Consider the following 21,717-nt stretch of genomic DNA (forward strand, 5'->3'; position numbering starts at 1 on the left):
CATTTGGATCTTCCTGCCCCAAAAGAAAAGTTCACCTTCTAGCCTTTTGGTTCTTTGTAGCATTGACCTATTTGTAATGTGACCTGGTAGTAGTGTGTCGGTTAATAAACCATTGTCCTGCTGTGTCCAAACTCAGAGTAAAGAGAACATAATTGAAATGTTAAAGTGAATTCTTGGATTCTCCAAAACTCACAGTAATCATATGCAACAGAATTTTGTTCCATAAAGTATAGGACAGCCCTTCCTTAGGAACCAAGTAATATACTTTTCCTATCCCTTCAGATAGTGGGGATTTGCAACCAACCATCACACAGCTATAACCAAAATTCTTCCCACTAAATCATACTGATTATACTAATTTTCTCATACCTCAACCGGTTTCTAGGCCAAATTCTCAACAAACAGATGGTCACTCAGAAGTTGGATAGAAAATTTAAAGAAGTACAGTTAAAAGGCTCAATAGTGAAACACATACTTTCTGTAGAAATCCTGGGTTTTACAGACTTTGGGGGGGGAGGGCGGTAATTTTCCCTGCAACCATTATATGCTTTGTATCTATCTATTTATTACTGAAACAATTATGCATTTGACTGCTGCTGTTACATTTGGTAAGGTTTGACAGATGAAATGCTGTTAAAATTAGAGATTCCTGGTGATTCTTTCATAACGACTCATCCAAAAATCTGTTAGCTGAAGCCTTGATGGCTTCTATTACCTCCACCAATATACTAACTTTGACAGGGGAGGGAATTCTGCTAAACTGAACACTATTGAACTCAAGGCTCTCTATGAAACACAATGAATCAAATACAAGAACAATATATCCTTTTCTTTTGTTATGCTCAAGCAGATGCATATGGCACTGCCATGCATGAGACACAAGGAATTGCCTTTGACAGGCATGAGATGAAGGCAGGGGCTTCATGCTCTGTTAGCAGTGGTCCCACAAACAACGTAACTATGCATGTTATTTTCCATGCCAGCAGAGGCTGGGGGCTAGTAGAGGTCTCAGAATGTGTGGGACTGCCAAGACAAAGGAAAAGAGAAGGGGGAATGTGGCAGTTCCCTTCTTTCATCTCCTTTTATTTATTTGCTGTGTTTGTATTTATTTCTTATATTGGGATGCAGAAATCCGGGGCAGACCAGGTCCGCCACAGTAAAAGGTCCCTCGTCAGGACACAACGCACTGGTAGCGGCCTGGTGCAGCACTAATAGTGCAGAATCAGCCTGAGTCCTAGTTCAAGAGGTTGAGCTTTGTGACTTACCAGCAAGAGCATCAGTGACAGACTGAAAATGTTTAGGCAATAATATTGGGGTCATTTTTGTTTTCTTCCATTATTAAAGTTACTACAGGATACAGTATTCTACCCATCTCTTAGATTTGAAAACTATCAATGAGCTTTCCAATATATCCAGCTCAGGAAAACAGAATCATTAATGGGAAACAACCTGATAGTTTTGAAATCACAGAGTAGGGAAACTACCAATGTATTCCTTATTAATCCTGTTTTCCTGAGCAGGATATATTTGGCTTAAAGAAAAAGTGTCTCAAAATGGCCACACATTGGATCAAGTGTGATCAGAAAATACAGATTGTTGTTCAAGTATATAGTTGTTAACTTCAGTTACTGGATCTGGAAAGCTGTTTTTCTTTGCTTCCCTGCCTCACACTTCTGAACAAAGAATGACCTAACTCAGAAGTTTACTTTGTCTCTTTGAATGCAGAGTTACAATCAGCTATGGAGTTCCACAATGTTTCCCCAGGATACTTTTTTAAAAACCAAGAATACAGCTGCTTGAGCTGTAATTTAAAGAGGTAGACCCCTTCAAGGGATGACAGTTAATTTTTTCCTCATTACACAGGGAACTTCTGTGGCATTATACCATCTGGTCCCCTACCCTCCCCAAGCTCTGCCCTTCCCAGGCTCCACATTCCAAATCTCCAAGAATTTCCCAAATCAGAACTTGCAACCATCATACCATTATCTTGACAACAATTACTTTCCAAAGAAATGTTTTTATTCTTGAGGGGAGGAAATTACAGTCTCTCCCTTTATTCAAAATCCCAGTGGCTGCAGTGCATTCTATTTTTTTGTAATTACTACAACAACAAATTAAGGACTAGGCTTAATTTGGAGTCCACCCTGAATTAGCCAAAGAAACAAAACACAGAGTGGATAAATGTCATTACTAAGATTTACAAACTGGTTCTAGTGCAGAATGGACTGTTAACTCCACCAGACACTACAGAAAAGAATCAAATGTATCATAGAAGCACTGTTGAAACTAAAAGGGCATATTGTGCCACTGGGACTGGGGAAACCCCCATTTTGGCATGGTCGAGGGAAACTCCCCCGAAAACAGCCACTTTCACAATGATCCTTGCCCACCACCCATTCTCCACCACACACACTCACTGGGACCAGGAAGAGCATCCAGCATGCTAACAACTCCCAGAAGTGATATTGGCAAGCCAGAGTTGTCAAGAAGGCAATGCTCTGGGTTTAGGGCAAAACTCTATGGTAAATTAGCTTAATTTCTATAGAGTTTCCCCCAAAATCAGAGTGTCATCCTCTGATGCACTGGCATCACTTCCATGTGACATCAGCATGCTGGATACTTTTCCAGGATTTGTGTGAGGGCCCCCACAGTGGGTGGTGGCATCAGTGCATTTGGGATCTCCCGGAGAGGGCCTTTCCCCCTCTGGCATAATGGAGGCAGCAGGCAGCCCTTGCCAGAGGGGAGATATGCATCAAGGCACTGGGAACTGCTGACTGGCCCGCCACTGCCTTTGAAGAAGAAGAGCTGGGTTTTTTATACCCTTCTTTTCACTTCCCAAAGGAGTCCCAAAACACCTTTCTCGTCCTCTCTCTATAACAGACTCCCTGTGAGGTAGGTGAGACTTACAGAGCTCTGGGAATTGCTCTGTGAGAGCCCAAGGTTACCCAGCTGACTGCATGTGGAGGAGGAGAGGGTAATCAAACTTGGGTCTCCAGATTACAGTCCGCCACTCTGGCCTCTTTGCAACCTTGTTACTGAAGCCTCACTTCTTTAAGCTGTAGACAGCAATAAGGTAATGGAATCAGATACAAGAGAACAAAAAGGTAGGGTGGGTTTTTTATTACTTTGAAGGGCAAAAAAAAAAGAAACTAAGTAGGGAGAAAATCTAAGTTTGCCTTCATTTATTTATTTCATATTGGTCCCCTGATTTTCTTCCCAAAGGCTTACAATATATAAACAACTTAGATATACAAATTAACAAGCAGTAAATGAAACTACAAGTTACAGATTTGAATGGTTCTTGGCTTACTCATTGTACTGGTCATGCTGAAATTTATAAGTACTTGGAATAGGAAGGGGGAAAACAGCTCCTCAGAATGTTGGTGCTACTGATACAGATATCCCTTCACCTTTTCCCCTCCCAGTTTTTAATGGATAGAAGAAACTGTAGAGAAATAAATTTGTAAAAGGTGACTTATACTTCACTGCTTTATTTTGAACAATTAGCAACGATGGCAAGACACTAACTTAGTCTCCTTTGTCTTCAGTTAAGGGGGTGCATTTTTAGAACTGCAAACATCAGGTTGAAGAGTTGGTTTCATACTTGTCTTGTATCCTGATTCTACTGACACAGTTTCTGCTTGCTCATAGAAGTCTGCAACATTAAACTGTTGTGAACCATATTACTGGGAAACTTAAATGCAGGTGTCAAGAGCTGAGCAACAGGCATTTTTCTGCTTTTTGTCTCCAGCACCCTTCCTCTAAACATGAGGTTTGATTGAACAATCATGGATAGTAGCAGAATCAAGGAATAAGAAGCCAGCTTTGTAAGCACCAGAGTCTAAAAGGACCTTCTTTTCTAGTAGAGGTATTGTTTCTATAAGATTTGTTAGCCTGTTAAAAATTTTGTTCTCCATTCCCGATAAATATTAAGAAAAAATCTCATCAGGACTAATAATTACCAATACCGTCCAAAATATTTTTTCCCAAGTGAATTTCCAGCTCTGAGGATGCCAGATGGAGATAGCAAACAAGAATACCTAAAATAAATGTGTTCTGTATTGCATTTTTACAATGTAACTTGTTTGCCTTCTTAACAATTATCTGAAAACAATGATGTTGAAACTCTGAGTCTCTAATTGAAAAATATGAAAATACATTTTTTTTTCTTTCTAATTTGGCAAACAAGTACAGCCTTGCTGCATGGAGTGTTTTTCATTAAACCTGAAGAAGTAGTTCAGTCCTTTACAATTAAACACTAAAAAGCAACATTTCAAACTAATTGTCTGCTAAGTATAACATTTGTATTCAGCTACATAATCACTCCCTTTCATGAAGAGATATTTTCCAAATGCTGATAAAGTCACTGGTTGACTTTTTAAATCCTTTTCAACCGCAAGGCCACTTGTAAGATTTGCTGCACTTGAGATGATGAATGAATAGCCTCATATGAAGATACTTGAAGAGCTTTAGAACTTCTAAGAATCATACGTAAGAAGAATTGTTCTTAATAATTCCTATAGCACTTTTAAATGCGCATGAAGAACTTACCAATTCTTATTCACCCTCACAGTTTGGCAAAGGAAGTTTGCTTGAGACAGAGTGACTTTCCTGAGACCACCCATAGTCTCATCAGTTTACAATGCAACATGCTTTCACTGCACATAATCCAAATGGTATGGGAAAAGAAAAAACTCAGGCTCCAGAGAACTCACTTTTCCCACTACTCAAACCACATATGTTGCTGCTTAAAATATATATATATATATATGTGCTGACCTTTAGAGACAAGATCTTGTCTCCCAAATTTCACATGGGGCTAGGAAAGGAGGGATACCTGAATATACCAGTATTGCCAACACACCTGTAGGGACATGCCCTGTCCATTTAACACAGGCTGCATCTGTGGAAATGAACAACTGAACCTTTTCATGGCACGGAGGTAAATCACATCACCAGTCTCTACAGGATGTTTTTACTCCTGGCTACTAAAAAAAAAGAAAAGAAAAAACCTTTTTGCCTACAATATTTTTAATGATAAGCAACTTTCCAGGGAGCAGAAAATACTTCCACTTTCATAACCAACTTGTCTCCACTTATTCTCAAGTAGAATTTGTCACATTTGGCCAATATAAATCACTTCAGATCAGATGATACTATTTGTGACAAGTGAGGACACATATGCAGATTATCCTTTGAAAGCACTATTTTACTCTTTCCCATTGGGAAAGAAAGTTTAAGGGAACCCACAGAAATTCCATTCAGTTATGTATGCCAGTATGCTGTAATATGGATCTAATTTAAAAAGGATCTTTCTCTTATTATTTGATTTCAGTCCAATTCTGTAATTCATTTTGACACACATGTATTGCACATTTTCTTAACTATAAACATTAAGCCAAGCATTCACACACAGTAAAAACTATTACCAATTCTCATTTTATTTGATGTCATTTCTCACCTGCATAACATACATCAACACACTGTTACAATCAAACAGATCCCAACCATGAATGACTTGTGCACTAATATAAATTACTGCAAAGTTTTGAAGCTACTATCCAATCTCCAGCCACAATAAATAAATTCAGAATAACAAAGCTGGAAGGATCTAAATCCATACATTACAATTCTTTACTTCAACCCAGGCCTATATAAGCATTTCTCACACACGCACATGTACACATCACCCAGACAATCAAGCTAATTATCTGCCAGAAGCAAAAGGCATGGACATCAAAATCAGGGTACGCAGAGCAAATTGTTCCATATGGCTCAAGCATGTGTGCCAATTGCTCCCTGCTGTCAGTATTCAAATTCCCAAGTGTGGGGAGACCAAAATAGAAGCAGCAGCCTGTCCCCAAATGTGAACATTTGACACAGTGGTGAGCATACAGAAGCCAGAAACATCCTTACATTCCACTACTGCCACTGTTCTGTCCACGTAACCTGCCAAAAGGTGGATCTCCAATCAGAGATATGTAGATTGTATATGGCTTGCAGAGATGATAGTCTTAATTAAGCAGGACTGTATTCTAGTACATGCTATTCTAGTTCAGGCTATTTTCTCACACATATGTGTCTTGTTCTTAAGGGTTATGAGCTGATGAAAGTCAGGAGAAGGAAGGAAAAAGTACAAATATGAAATTATATCACCTTGTGTACCTTGTTCTGGTTTCTCAAATGATCTGCAGATCAAAGTCTGCTACTCAACTCTTTGGAATGCAGCTGAACAAAGTCATGCACAAATGATGAGTTCACTGTCTCTCAGCCCAAATTTTGCATCTATTCCTGACTACTGCTAGCTACTCCTCTTCCTCTTGCAAATAAAAAGACAGTTGCTGCCGCTTGGGCTAAGAAACAACAGCCTATGACTGCTTGGCACAGATTGGAAAATGCCATCTGGGCTACCTTCGTGACCTGAGCTTCCATAGATAAAGAGACATCAAAGGTCACCCCCAAATTCCTGGACATTGGTACAAATGTAAGTTGCACCCCATCCAGGCAGGGGTGATATATAAAACTTCACAAATATAGAAACAAGTCTGCAATTCTGGAAGGAAGCACATACATAAAGTTTAAATACAGTATCAGACCTGGGCTGATTCTGCACTTTTCCATTGTGGATCCTGCTGATTTCAAAACAATTTGAACTTGGGTCTTCCTCAACCCCCCCCCCCAACTGAAACAGAGAGTGTTCTGCACTTGATTGGGGAAGCTCAGAGCAGGGAGGAGAACCAAGGGGGGGGAGGAGAACCAAAGGGGGGAGTATTGGAGACAGCAGAGGAAGCGGAAATAAATCCAAGGGGCAAATCTCTGCTGAGAAAAGTTAAGGCTTCTGGAGCGCAGTTATGTTCAGACAAGCCTTGCAACCAGGAAGTCTTTGAACTGGTGCCCTGGCCAGTCAGGAAAGACTGTCTTGCTATGAGGCATGGAGAAGGAAGTTAATTTGCAAAAATCAGAAATCTGCACACTTACTGATGTCAATTTTTCAAATATCAAGGCTTATAGCCACTTCTAGATATTGCGGGAAAGGTAGGGTCACTCCAGATCAATCATGCATGTTGCAGGGGGAGAATTTAAAGCACCAAAAATCAAAATTCAGTGTAGACAGGAGGGATTTATTCAAACTGGGAGTGGTTAAAAAGCACCCTGGTCTATACATGCAGCAAACTGAAGTGGTAATGAATGAGCCCTGAAATGGAGATCAAGATTACATTGTTCCATAATATAAGCAAGGAGGGATTACATTTTTAATCCTTTCCTATGAAAAGTCTCCCTACAAGTATAGTAGTAGCACAGTACTCTCCCTACAATATAATAGAGATTTTAAAAGAATACATGAATACATACATGGAGTATGTAAAACTGACCTATAATCCAAAATGGTGCAAGTCCACTTTACCAAATTAGTATTCTACACACTTATTCTATTGTATATTCAGGCTGAGATCACAGAAGGTTAAAATTAAATTAAATATAGTTATAATAAAGTATTATGAGATTATTTTACACTTCCTCTTTTACATCCCATAGTATTAACTAAAACTCCCCTCTGCAAAATACTGTTCATATACCAAGGTTTACAGAAAGAAGTTGCAGATACCTATCTTAATGACAACTCTGTTTGTTGAACAGATACCTAAACATTTTCCAGAAGAAATGTTCAGATAATGGTGGTTAAATGGAAAAAAGAAAGGATGTCTGATAATTCTCCAAGTTACCAGAACAAAATACAATTGAACTTAACTATAATACCAAAACCACTACTGTAAAATATTTCCATATTTCTTCATGCAAAGCCATGGGGAAGGTGAACTCCAAAGCATCACTGGCCTCTTATAAAAACATTAAAAAGAAAAAAATGTTGGTGTATACTACCTTCTCCATGAAAGTGACACGTTTAAGTGCTTCAGTATACAAGTAATAAATACATTTTATTAATGGTTCATTTTGGTTTTGGAAAGAAACAAGATTCACTGGAAAGACCCACTCATAAATATATGCAGGGATAAATGGAAGGGAACTATGTCTTATGCACATTTGTTTACTTTTTTATATTCTGTAATAACTCTAGAGAACTCTCCTGCATAAAGTAGCCATTCCTTCCCTCCCTGCAAAGCAAATGGTCTTTTGTCTGTGGCATGCATACTTGGCACAGGTTGTTTATAATAATTGATGAAGCCTGTTTATTATAACAATAGCTAGTTAAAGCTAATAAACTGCCTGAAGATAAACAGTTTAAAACACAGGGGGCTGCCTTCCCCTGGTACTTTTCAATTTTGCATCTAAAGATTAAATCCGTATTTTTAAAAACATAAAGTCTTCATCTGAAAGAACGGCTCACTGGTAAACTTTAATATTTTTGTTTGTTTGTATAAAGTTGTAACAATGTTTATTAATTACTAAGCCTGTTAACACCTAAAACATTATTAAACAAAATATCCTGAAACAGCATTAGGTTTGAAAAATATCTGCTACTGCATTAATATATCACTGAAAATAAAGATGTACACATCGTACACATCGGAGAGAGTGCACAGAGATAACTTTTCTCCTTCTCTCAAAAGAATAGGACCCGTGGCCATCCAATAAATTGGATTGGCAGTAGATTGAGAATGAATAGAAGGAAATATGAAATGTAAAATTTGTATAAAATGTAGAATTTGCTGCCAGAGGATTTAGTGATAGTCACAGGCATACAAGGCTTTAAAAGGGCAGTGGTTCTCAACCTTCCTAATGCCACGACCCTTTAATACAGTTCCTCATGTTGTGGTGACCCCCGACCATAAAATTATACACGTGTTCTTCCAAAGAAATTAAACCAAAACTGACCAATGGTGTGAAGATCCATTGTTCATGATTGCTTATTCTTTTTTTCCTGGGGTTTCTCAGTTCAGTTCTGCCTCTTGTCCTGCCGAGCTGTGCCGCCACCTGGAGTGCCCGGCGGGAGACTGTGCTGTGCTGGAGGCACTGCTGGAGGCACTGCTGGAGTGGCTGGGAGCTGAGCGCGGGTGCCTGCAGGAGGAGTGGCAACAGTGGCAGCTACTCTCCCCCATCCAAGCTGCTCGCCCTGCCACGACCCCTGTGAAAGGATCATTCGACCCCCAAAGGGGTCCCGACCCCAGGTTGAGAACTATTGGATTACACAAGTTAGTATCAGCGAATACTAGTCATGGTGTCCATGTTCATGGACAATAAAAGCTCTGAATCCCAGTGCCAGGATGCAACATCAGGAGAAGACCTTGCCTCTGGCATTGGTCTTCCAGAGTAACTGATTGGCCTTTGTGTGAAAGAGGATACTAATAATGCAGAATGATTCTTACAAAAGGATATGAATGCATTTTGAACTACTCTGAACTCATCAAGTTATTAATGACCAAAGAAATAAAATTATTGTATTGCTGAACTTATAGGTGCCAACATAAATTTTAAAACAAAGACTTTGTAACCATATCCAACAATATTTTGTTTCATCTATGAGGTTTCTAAAATTTATCCTTGTACAGTCGTTATAGGCCTTTTTCATAATTGGTGGATAGTAAAGAAAGATAGCAGCTACACTATTACAAAAAATTATTGGTAGAAGTGAACAATATCTACTCATTGTTTACTGCACCTTTGGATTCAACGGCCTTATAACTAGATAGTTCAGGCTGCTGATGGAGGAGATTCAATTACCCTCATTATGCAGAGAGGTCAGCTGCCAATTCCCCAGGCTGAAATTCAGCACCAGCCCTTTTGAAAGACTCCTGCCTACCTTCATATCTTTTTTGTCCTCTGCAGCCTGGGACCTGACACACTTATCACAGCCATTTGTGCCAAACTCATTTTGTCCCCCAAGACAAAGTGCTTCATAAGCAGCAAAAAGCTTGCTGAGCACGTTGCAGGTGTCAGAATAAGAGAACGTGCTGTTTACCTTGCCTCCTCCCTACTCCTATCATTTTACCTTGCAGAAGCAGAAAATTGTAGCCCTTTCTTCCTTTCCATGACACTAGCAACTCTGCATACCGAGAGATGATCTAAAAGCACTGACCCTCCACAAACACAAAAAAAATGAAGGAAGGAAATTGATGCACAGCAAAGAATCAGAATACAACAAACTGTTCACTGGATGGTAGGATTTAGGAGTATAGCTTCACCCCTGGATCATATGCTGCATTCTTAAGACCTCTCAGACCTACAAATACCCTACTCCAGGGAGAGCAGGTGTGCGTTGGTTCTGAAAAATAGCACAGCAACAACATGCCATGCCATTCTTCCTATTCAATACTTTCATTTTTATTACTATAATAATAATAATATATAATACAACTGACAAACAGTGTATATCAAACAACTATCAACCTTTAGATGTACTTTATTATACAAACATAAAAGCATTCCTGCTGTAGCCATAATATAATTTATTTTCTCCCTTGAAAGAATGCAACAGTATGAACCATGTACATAGTTTCAAACAGAAGATTGAGATTTGATCTCAGGGCTCAGTGGTATGGGGAAGGGCAGGGGGAGTCTTCTGCTAGGAGTGTGGCATCTCTGAATATGACATTGAAATTCTGACAGGAAACTGTCCACTTAAGAATTTGAACTCTGGTCGGTATCTAGAACAGCGGTTGTCAACCTTCCTAACGTTGCGACCCTTTAAGACAGTTCCTCATGTTGTGCTGACCCCCAACCATAGAATTATTCAAGTGTTCTTTCACAGAAATTAAAGCAAAACTGACCAATGGCGTGAAGATCCATTGTTTATGATTGGTTATAAATTATTTTTTTCCAGGTTTCTCAGCTCAGTTCTGCCTCTTGTCCCACCATGGCAATCTCACTCTTTTCCACTGCTCCAGACAGACGAACACTATTTTGATCTACCACGCAAGGCTATTATGTAGATGGTGCCCCCCTCAGCCAATCATCTCTACTCAAGGAAGTCTACTCACAAGTAAGTCCCATGTTATCCAATGAGGTTTACTTCCAGAAAGTGTCCTTAGGACTGGCAGCCTGTGTGAGTTCAAAAACAGGTCAAGAAAGCCAGGACAGGAAATTCTGTTTCTCCCAAAATTGAATAACTGCATAATACCAGATGACTTAGCTTTTACCTGAAATTCATTAAAAGACATAAATAGTTCTGGGATTTGAAAGCCAGCAAAGGGGATACGTACTACTCAATGCATTGTACAGTGTGCTCCCAATCAGAAAGTGGGGGTGTGTGCCCCATAAAATGGTCCTGCCTGTAAGGTTGCTGACTGAGAGAGGCAGAGAAATATATAGACAAGACTTTCAGAGACCTGCTGAGATATCCTGGTCTCACAGTGAACACTCTTCCACATTCACAGGGAATGAATGACTTAGGGAGGAGGCATCATACTGAAGAGGGGATGCAATGCCAGACAATAGTTTATTCAGTTTTAAAGCGAATGACATATTCACGGAAAACAGGTCCAGCCATACTGATTATCAATGTTCATAGGCAGTAAGCATCTGACCACTGGTACTGGGGGCAAGGGCAAACTTCAAGGAAAAGTTTAGTCCACATTCTCTTTGTAAGACTTTTTGGAGTATTTAGTAGATCACTGTGTGAAACTGGATGCTGGACTAGATAGTTCATTGGTCATCCCCAGCCTGGCTGATTTGATATTCTTTTCAGTTAGCTATATAATAACAAACTCTTCTACATACTGGCAAAACTACTAGACATAGCTTTCTTAGTACAAATTCCTTTACTGATCTATGTAAGACCATGTAAAGTTCCCTGCCTCTCTCAAAATTACTGCATTGCATAGTCTATGCCTGTGAAAAACAAACTAGGTCTGAATAACTCCACACTGTGCCTTTGACTCCATGATCTGACATTACTGTGCCAAGGAATGACCTCATAACAAAATGCCTACATGTTTCCTTCTCCTTCTTACCATATCAAGCCAAACCTTTGCAAATGGAAAGAGAAAGAACAATGAATACACGTAGATCACATATTTGTGCTTCCTACCATGTGCTCTCCATGGCCTGGTCTACTTCTGGGTGGGATGGAGACAGAACATTTGCCTAAAGTACTTTTCACCAGCCATCTACAGTTAGACAAAGTTTACAGATCTATTGTACTCAGCTAAAATGAATTTCAATAGTGAAAAATGTAGCCAGTTTGGTGTAGTGGTTAGGAGCACAGACTTCTAATCTGGCGAGCTGGGTTTGATTCCACACTCCCCCACATGTAGCCAGCTGGGTGACCTTGGACTCGCCACAGCACTGATAAAGCTGTTCTGACCAAGAAGTAATATCAGAGCTCTCTCAGCCTCACCTACCTCACAGGGAGACTGTTGTGGGAAGAGGAAAGGGAAGGTGAATGTAAGCCACTTTGAGACTCCTTCAGGTACAGAAAAGTGGCATTTAAGAATAAACTCTTCTTTTAAAGTTCTGCATTTAGGTAGGAAGAATCAAATGCATGACAGGGAAAACCTGTCATGGCAGTAGTATGCGCAAAAAGGATCTAGGGGTCTTAGTAGACCATACACAGAACATGAGTCAGCAATGTGACTCAGTGGCTACAAAGGCAAATGGGTTTTGGGGCTGTGTCAAAAGAAGTACAGTGTCTAGATCACATGAGCTGATGGTACCACTTTACTCTACTCTGGTTAGATACCACTTAGAGTACAGTGTTCAGTTTTGGACACTACAACTGAAGACAGATGTAGACAAACTGGAACAAGTCCAGAGGAGAGCAATGAAAATGATGAGGGGTTTGGAGACTAAGACATATAAGGGAAGGTTGGGGGAACTTGGTCTGTTTAGACTGAAGAGAAGTTGACTAAGAGGTGATATGATAGCCATGTTCAAGTACTTGAAAGGCTGTCACATAGAGGATGGAGCAGTTGTTGTCTGTTGCCCCAGAAAGTCAGACAAGACCTAATGAGATGAAATTAATTCAAAAAAAAAATTCGGCTTAACATCCGGAAGAGGTTTCTGACAGGGCGGTTCCTCAGTGGAACAGGATTTCTCAGGAGGTAATTGGTTCTCCTTCTTTGGAAGTTTTTAAGCAGAGGCTAGATAGCCATCTGACAGAAATGCTGATTTTGTGAACTTGGGCAGATTGTAAGTGGGTGGGCAGAAGGGATTGTGTCTGAACTTGGCGCTTGTGGCCCTTTATTGGATGCCCAGGGAAATGCTGATCGTCACTTTGGGGTCAGAAGGAGAATTTTGTCCAGTCCAGACTGGCCAGGGTTTCTGGGGTTTTGGAGGGGTCATCATCTGGACACGGAATTGGGGTCACTGTGGTTTGTCAGGTAGTTGTGAATGTCCTGCATTCTGTGGTGGTTAGACAAGATGACCCTGGAAGTCCCTTCCAACTCTATGATTCTATTATTATATTGTGCCTGCATCTTGAAATGCTAACAAGGAATGCCTTTTCAAAGTGTATAGCCATTCATCAGGGCCTGATCTTGACTTCAGATAGTAATTCCATCTTTGCCACGATTTCCCTTGATTTAAAAAGGAACTACAGCACCTTGACAATGTTCCAACCATCTTTGGCACACAATAGTATTAGGAATCAAGACAAATGTCTTTAAAGCAGCACTTGTGTCACTTACTTGGGACTGGGAAAGTGTGACTTTTAAAGTTAAAAAACAAAAACAAAAACAGCAGTGCAGGACACCTCTCTACTAGCCCCAATTCTCAACTCTGTGATGGATTTAACTGATTTTTCAATCTATTAATTTTATTTATTTAAAACATTTTATGTCACATTTCTACTCAAACGAGGTCTACAAGATAACAAACTTTAAAAGATTTGAGTAATCACAAAATAGATGTCATATCTTCACCATCATGTTTTCTTTGTATTGTATCACAAACTTCCATGTAAACAACCCTGGGCCACAAAGGAGGGCTGTATATCAATTCTAATAAATAATATATATTTAACATCTAATCAAATCTAATTAATTAAATAAATAAATAAATAAGAACATTTAATGGTGAAAAATAATCAAAATAAACATACATAAACAAAACCAGTAAGAGGGGCAGTTTGATGTAGTGGTTAGGAGGACTTCTAATCTGGCAAGCCAGGTTCGATTCTGCACTCCCCCACATGCAGCCAGCTGGGTGACCTTGGGCTCACCACAGCACTGATAAAACTGTTCTGACCAAGCAGTGATATCAGGGCTCTCTCAGCCTCACCCACCTCACAGGGTGTCTGTTGTGGGGAGAGGAATGGGAAGGCGACTGTAAGCTGCTTTGAGCCTCCTTCAGGTAGAGAAAAGCGGCATATAAGAACCAACTCTTCTTCTTCTTCTAACCATTATTGGGTGCATGCCTTTTGTGCTGTCAAAAGTCACTGATAAGAGAAAGACAAACTCTCTCCCACCCTGAATAGAGTGCTCCAAGGTTTTGAGGCCACAACTAAGAAGATCCTTTCTCAGGTTGCCACTTATCTAGCTTTTTTCTTTACTTGTAAGGAAGTCCCAGTTATATGCAACCAGACTGGATGGGTTTTCCACAAAACGGTAATAGAATCATCAGACAGTTAGACGACATGCACAATATACTGCCCATTCCATGTCATGTAGTGTGGCATGATAGACAGCTAAGCTTTGATGTTTCAATTTTTACTAGTCACAAATTATTGGCAGTCTACTAGTGCTTACCTAATAGGATACTAAAAAGCTAAAACATCACTACGAAATCTTTAGTGGTACCCAGTGTAACAAATAAACAGACAGGAATGAAACATTCTAATTTAAGTCAAGGGTCCTCTGTGCTAGATTTTCAGGGTGGAATTAGTTCTTTGAAAGTATATTCGGGCTAGAAATTTTCACATGATTCACTACAGAAAATTTTACAATGAACCAGCAGTCTATTAAATACTCAATTCTCTGTCAGTAGTTGTGTCACACTTCCTGGTTTTCTCAGGCAAAAAGTGTACTTCATTCAAGAGGTACAACCCACAGAGATGAGAAAATACAAGGCTGACAGTTCCTTTGTCTGCAGGCCAGACTTACTTACGACACTATATCTTGTTGGAATGGTAAAATTGATGGCTGCTTGTAGGAGACACTACAGAAATCCAGGAACTTGTTAGAGTGATCTGATAGAATAAGTAAAAGCAAAATTAGAAGTTCATGTTTTCTTGCAAAAGAAAAGGATACACTTTGGAAAATGAATTAAGTGAACTAAAAATTATTTCTGAACTGTTAGAGGATCAGTGAACTTTCAGTAATTCATTAATAGTCCGCCTTGAGCCTCTGAGGCTGATTCCGCATGGGCAAAAAAGGTTGAGAGTGAGCTCATATAGAAGTAGGGCTAATGCCCACTTCCATATGACACCAATGCCAGGTCAGCCCCCAATCGGGCCCTCATTTGCCTCACCCAAAGGAAGCATGGAAGAATTCATGTTCCCTTTTTTAAAGTGGGGCAAACGGGACCTGTCCAGCAGCACCTCCCTGTCCTACAGTGACCCAGAGAGAGCAAACACTGCCCTGGTCAGCTTTGTGGCACTTCACAGTGCCATAGGGCAGACCAGCAAGCTTTTTTTGTATTTTGCAGGAAGGTGATATTACATTCCATGTAATTCCATCTTCCTGCAAATTAAAAAAAAAAATGCTGCCCCCCCTCCACCAATGCGGCAGAACCTGTCTGCCACTGCTGCATTTCCCAGGGGGACACTTTCAATGTGCATTACAGGAAAATCTACTTCTAAAGTGCATTGAAAGTGCATTTTCTATTGTGTGCAGAATAGGCCCAGGTGCCCATATGGGACACAGAAAGCTGCAGGGCTGCTGGCAACCTGGTGCAGCCACCACCATGCGGAATCAACCTGAGAGAAAGATAAATTATGAAAGTAAAGTAACAGAATTATCCCTTCATTAAAGACGAGGATGAGGCCATACTGAGAGGAAATTCAGTCTGAAAAGGAATGGTTTACAACCACCCTGTAATGAAGACCTTTCCCACACATACAAGTTACTCCTGATATTCTTGGTGTCCATCCACAAGCATTGGAAGCAGGATTCTTAAGCCTATCTGCTTTCCCTATGCATTTTAATTGTTGTACATTTATTTTATTTTGCATACTAGTAATCAAGCCCGCTGTATGAAAAATACAGCGGGTGCTAGGTAAGGGAGCCCCCGGCAGTCGCGCGGAGTGCGGCTGGCGGGGGCTCCCTTGGCCGGCGGCCTGACGTGGCGAGAGGCAGCGAGAGAGGTGCCAGGCAGGGCGGGAATCGGCCGGGCCAATCACCTGCCGATTGGCCCGGCCGATGGTCTGTCCGGAGGAAGGGGCCAATCGGCACCCTTCCTCATCCCGGACAGAGCCCGCCCTAACTCCTCCCACTAAGCTCTTATGGCTTTATTTAGTCCGCGGCGCCTGTGGTGCCGCGGGCTGTGTTAAGATGGCATCATAATGAGGATTTTCAAGGGAGGGTGCAATCTTCATTGGTAGCATCAGAGCATTCCCCTTTTTCTTAAAAAAGGCCCAAAAATATCAATGTATCACTATAGTATGGTTTAAGCAGATTCTATGAATTCCCAGCTTTCATTAAAATGAAAAGTCCCTTAATTTGCAGAGATATGTCTTTTCTCATGTATCTCCACAAAGGCAATACTTCTTTAAATGAAAGTTGGTAATTCAGAACACATGCCTAACTATCACCACAGTGCCATAGAGATATATCAATATTTCAGGGCTTTAAAAAATTAAATCACTCATCTTCAGAGGGGAACAGGGCGTGGTTTAACAATGATGACAGTCCAATCATAGAAAAGTGGGTTGAAGGCAGGCAGGACAAAGAAAACTGATAGAAATGTTACACCTTAGGATAAAGCTGACTCAAAATCAGCTTCCAAGAAAAAAAACCCATCAAAGTAAAAGTGGTCTCAAAAGAGCCAGGAAAAAAACCTGTGAGGGAGGGGGGGATTTAAGGAAATGGGATAAATGTGATGGTTGCATCTGTCATCTGCCCCCTCCCTTTCCCTTCTTAGTGGGTTGTGGAATTGGGTTAGTTATATTCAATCTTGCTGCCATTCTTGTCTTAACTTTTGTAATTAATTGTATTGTTTTATTGTGTTTTTATTGTTTTAGGGGATTGGTTTTATGTGATCCGCCTCGAGCCTCCAGAGGGAGGCGGGATATAAATTTAATAATAATAATAATAATAATAATAATAATAATAATAATAATAATAATAATAATAATAATAATAAACCAATGCAGTATGAGGCCAAAACTGACCAAAAACGCTCATGTGGAAGAGGAGCATAGTCTAATGGAGTTTCCATATTGCTGGAGGGCTGATTTAGAACTACCCTGAAGAGTAAAGTAATACACTGTTAATGTTACCATATTACAATTCTGAGAGACATATTAAACCATCCAGCATTAGAATGCCCACATTTTTAGTGTGGGAAAGAGTCTAACAAAGGCTTGAAGAATTGTCGCCAGTTAACCTTAACTAGTTAAATTCCATGTCACAGGTCTCCACAACAAAACTACATACTATGTGCATCAAAGTGCTTATGTAAGATATCCCTGCATTTCAAGCAAACTAATTTTACATTCTCTCTTGTGTTCAAATCACCTGGCACACATGCTGGAAATAGACAATTCAGGAAAAAAAAAGATCTATTCTTCTACTAATTGCAACCTTGCACCTGGCAAATTTCATCTTCTTTTTTTCAAGCATCTGAGCCTGACTACTTCACTATCATTGTACCCCAGCTTCATTTGATCTTTTAAATATATATCATATCTATAAAGGGATGTGCCTAAATGCATCATTTATTAGGGGATCCTAATAAATCCACAGAGCCTCTTGTGGTGCAGAGTGGTAAGAGGCAGCAATGCTGTCTGAAGTCTGTCCGTGAGGTTGGGAGTTCGATCCCAGCAGCTGGCACAAGGTTGACTCAGCCTTCCATCCTTCCTAAGGTCGGTAAATGAGTACCCAACTTGCTGCTGGGAGGTAAAACGGTAATGACTGTGGAAGGCACTGGCAAGGCCACCCTGTACTGAGTCTGCCATGAAAATGCTGGGTCAGACATGACTCAGGGCTTGCACAGGGGATACCGTTACCTTTACCTTTAATAAATCCACAAGTCAACAAGAAGGGAGTATAACCATCTGTGGTTAATACCAAAATCTTAAGAAACAAGTTGTAATGGAACAGATGTGAGATTGCTGGTCTAGATGCTTTCCAAAATCTGATTTATTGTGACCTGAACTTTCTTAGCCAACAGTGTACTTCAGTTAGTTACTTCCAAACTGTCTGTGGCCTCAGCAAAAAAACTGAAAGCTGGTGCTATAGAAAAAGTTAAATCTCCACACTTTAGAAGGGAAATGTGCTTCATGACCTTTCAAGTCTTGAAATAAGCACCAAAACTTTCAAAGGGAATAGCCTGAAGTCATGCAATGTTCTTGTTCTACTACTTGAAGCAAAAGGGTCTGGCTCTAGGCTGAACTAGATATTTAAGTAAGCAAATAATTACTAAAGCTGCTGCATCAATGCCATACTAGCCTGAATCCTCCAATATATATCCACTGCACACTAGCTGATTTGTATCTACCATACAAACAGCACAGTATTCACTATGAGAATGTCAATAATTGGTCACACATCAAGGAGATGGGAAGGAATGAGTAGGAAAGTGGAGGAGACTATGTAAAATGGGGCACATGCGCTTTAGAAGCATTTGCATGCAACCATGACAAATACTTCTAAGCCACTTTCCCTTCACACACTCAAAGCAGCCACAACTTTATGGACAGTTCCCTTTGTGGATATCCAGGATCTGCAGCAGAATGCACGAAGAAGTTCCTAACCACTGGGGCACCCTTGGTGAAGCCGCTTGTCCCTAGTGGCCCTTCCAGCCTCTCCTTCCTTCCAGCATGCTTTTCTCCCAGAACAGCGAGAGGCTTCAGTCTGCAAGGCCACAGCGAGCAGGCAACGTCTCCCAGGCAGGCCCAGCGGCGACGGCTTTGGGTTGCCTGGCCTGAGCTCAGTCGACAAAGCGTGCCGACTTCTTTGGCTTCCTGGCTTGCGAAGTGGAAACTTTTCTTTCCCAGCGGGTTCTGCGGGCCCGAGTTTATTATTTTGACAGCTGCTGGTTAACCCCAGCACCAGGATGCCTTCCAGCCTCCCAAAGTCTCTCGCGCGCTCTCTAAGAGGCCGGGAGGAAAAGGGGAGGAGGGGTGCGCCTGCTCGGCTAGAACTTTTGTCGCGCGTGGCGATTCGCCTCCCTGCAAGCAGAAGCCCGTCCAGCTGGCGATGGGAAGTGGAGCCGGAGAGACCGAGAGGAGATCGGGGAGGAACGAGCGAGAGAGCACGCCAGAGCCGTTGAACGGGAAAGACAAAGAGGCTGACCCGTGGCGATCGGGGGGAAGCGCGCCCACACAAAGGATTCGAGCAAGCCCGGAGGGGTTCCTTTCGGGAAATGAGACGTGGAACCCAGCTCCTCCTCCTCCTGCTGCCTTGGCACCGACCCCCGACCCCTCAGCGCGGGCTGCCACTTCTGCACATGCTCAGAGGGCCCGTCGCTTCGACTTGGACTGAGAAAGAGGCGCCGGCTTCCGCCAGCTCGCTTACCTTTTGGTCGACGATGGAGCAAGCCATTTCGCGGACGTGGGCCAGGCTGAACTCTCCGGACGAGTCGGGCAGCAAGAGCACCGGCTCGCGGCTGAGCCCGATCTGGAGGTGGAAGGAGATGCCGCCGCCCGGCGGAGAGGGGCTGGGCGGCCGGATGATCGGCGGGGCGCTCATCGACAACTTCACGCGGGACAAGGGGCAGGCAGAGAGAGAGAGAGAGAGAGAGAGGCAGAGTCACAACGGCGGCAGGAGTTGGCCGCTGCCCCGTCCCCCCTTCCCCTCGGCTGAAAAGGGGGCAGGGAAGACGCCGCAGAGACAGGCCGGGCGGCAGCGGGGGTAGTTGCGGTGTCGCTGCCGCCTCGGCTGCTGGAGGGGAGGACTGAAGGCGGCGGCGGCGGCGGCCACTGGGCGGTCAAGCGCGCTCGGAGGGGGGCAGGGAGAGGAAGGGCGGGAAAGGCGCCGCCGGCGCCAGAGCCGCCCCCCGGCCGCCTCGAGAGCAGCAGCAGCAGCAGCAGCTCAGCCGGCGGCGCCCCAGTGGCCGGGCAGGCGGGCGTTCCCTCAGCCAGGTAGCTCGGGGCTTGCTCTCCCTTGGCTGCGCTTCCTGCCTGCCGTCTGAGTAAACATGCCGCGGATTGGGCTTCAGGCGTAACGAGTCATCTCGCTGGCTGGCACCCGAGCGCGGAGCCAGGAGTTTCCGTGGCCCTGAGCTAGCATCTGTCGCTCAGGTCCGGTTGCCAACTTTCTCTCCCCCTCCCCGGAGTCTTCCCGGGACTTTTGTGCCCTTAGCAGCTGCGCGACGAGCAAACGCAATAGGTGAAGGTCGCGTGTTTGTTTTTCCTACCGGGAAGCCGCTTTGGTGGCTTCATTGGGGGGGGGGGGAGGCAGTCTATCAACTGTTAAAACACAGGAGCCTTCCTCGGAGGCAAGCTGGCAGCCCCCCCCCCCGGAGTCTTCCCCTTGCCACCTGTTCCTGAACTGACTTTCCCCTTCTGCCTTGCTATGGTTTTGATTGGGTACCCAGGCCTTTTGGAACTCTCTGGTTGCCCTTGGATGCCATGGCATCCAAACTCCTGTAGCATTTTCCCTGTTCAGAGCTCTTTTCTTTGGCTCATAAAATGCACCAAGATTTGCATCCCATGTCTGTGTATCTTCCTTCAGAAGTCAGTCCCACTGAGTTAAATGGACTTCCGTGGGTACAGCCCCCTGGTCTGGTCATAGACAGACTGTATAAAACTTGCCTCCACAGACTTTTTCTTACTGTTGCCCCCCATGGGTATAGCAGAGGACCATCTCGCTAGCCCTTCTACCCATGGCCCGTGATAATACCCAAAGTTTTTTTTAGGCACCAAAGAACTAAACCCTTCTTGAATTCTTACTTAGTCCAAGACATTCAAAACTTCTTATTTAACCTCCTCATCCTCAGTTATTTCCCTTCCCCTTGCCCTACAGACCTCATTTTCAACTCTCCTTGTATAATTTCTCTCAAAGGAGGGGGGAAGGGAGAGATGGGATCAAGCTCCCCAGGTCCCCTTTCATTCAGTACCTTCAAAGCTGCCTTCATCCCAGCTGCTACTGGTCCTTCCACTGCTGCTGTTCCTGTTAATGATTACAGATACCAACAAGACTGGTTGGCAGAGCCTGAAGACTTGGTGCTTTGTGGCTGCTTCTGCTTTGTGACTGCTTCTGGGCTGGGTGTATGATTTGCATGTAAGTAGGAGCTTAAACCTGTCAGCCAGCCCTTTCTAGCTGTCTCCCTTCCAGCAGAGCGGCAGTGAGTGGTGCCATTCCCCGCACCAAGAGCCAGTCACATGCTGATAGGAGAGGGAGGGAGCTGTCACCACAGAGCTGGGACTCTATTCAGGCAGATGCCACCGCTGACTGCTGTGTCCCTCGTTTCAGCTGCTGCTGCTCCTCCTCAGAGCTTTATTTGTGACTGAGGAATGATCAGAAGAATCCCACCCACCACCTGTCATTTTTCTATTTAGTAAACATGAAAAAACATCCTATCTAGAGAATGTCATATACTAAGTAGAAACTCTTCCCTCTCCCAAAGGATGCATTTTTCTTACCATCTTTATAGTAAATGCAAACCACATCTGTGTGCTCCAGTCTTCAAGGAACAGGGAAAGATGACAGAGGGAGTGCT

At 42.6% G+C, this 21,717-nt stretch overlaps 1 protein-coding gene across 5 annotated transcripts in view; it reads right to left on the reverse strand.

Annotated features, from left to right (window-relative positions):
* The window catches only part of PRKD1 (protein kinase D1), a 150,732-nt gene extending 129,425 nt beyond the window's left edge, over positions 1–21,307 (reverse strand). The window contains exons 1-2 of one of the 5 annotated variants that reach the window (XM_077323011.1): positions 21,115–21,307; positions 19,572–19,751 (exon numbers count right to left, since the gene is read on the reverse strand). In XM_077323011.1, the coding sequence (XP_077179126.1) occupies positions 19,572–19,751; positions 21,115–21,132 (198 nt within the window). In that variant the 5' untranslated portion in view covers positions 21,133–21,307. Of the gene's footprint in view, positions 1–14,996; positions 15,083–19,571; positions 20,126–21,114 lie in introns of those variants that run through there. The other 4 variants (XM_077323010.1, XM_077323009.1, XM_077323012.1 and 1 more) reach the window with 4 other exon arrangements.
* Between the last annotated feature and the right edge of the window lie 410 nt (positions 21,308–21,717).

The sequence above is a fragment of the Paroedura picta genome, chromosome 2 (assembly GCF_049243985.1).
Source record: "Paroedura picta isolate Pp20150507F chromosome 2, Ppicta_v3.0, whole genome shotgun sequence".
NCBI classification, from domain to species: domain Eukaryota; kingdom Metazoa; phylum Chordata; class Lepidosauria; order Squamata; family Gekkonidae; genus Paroedura; species Paroedura picta.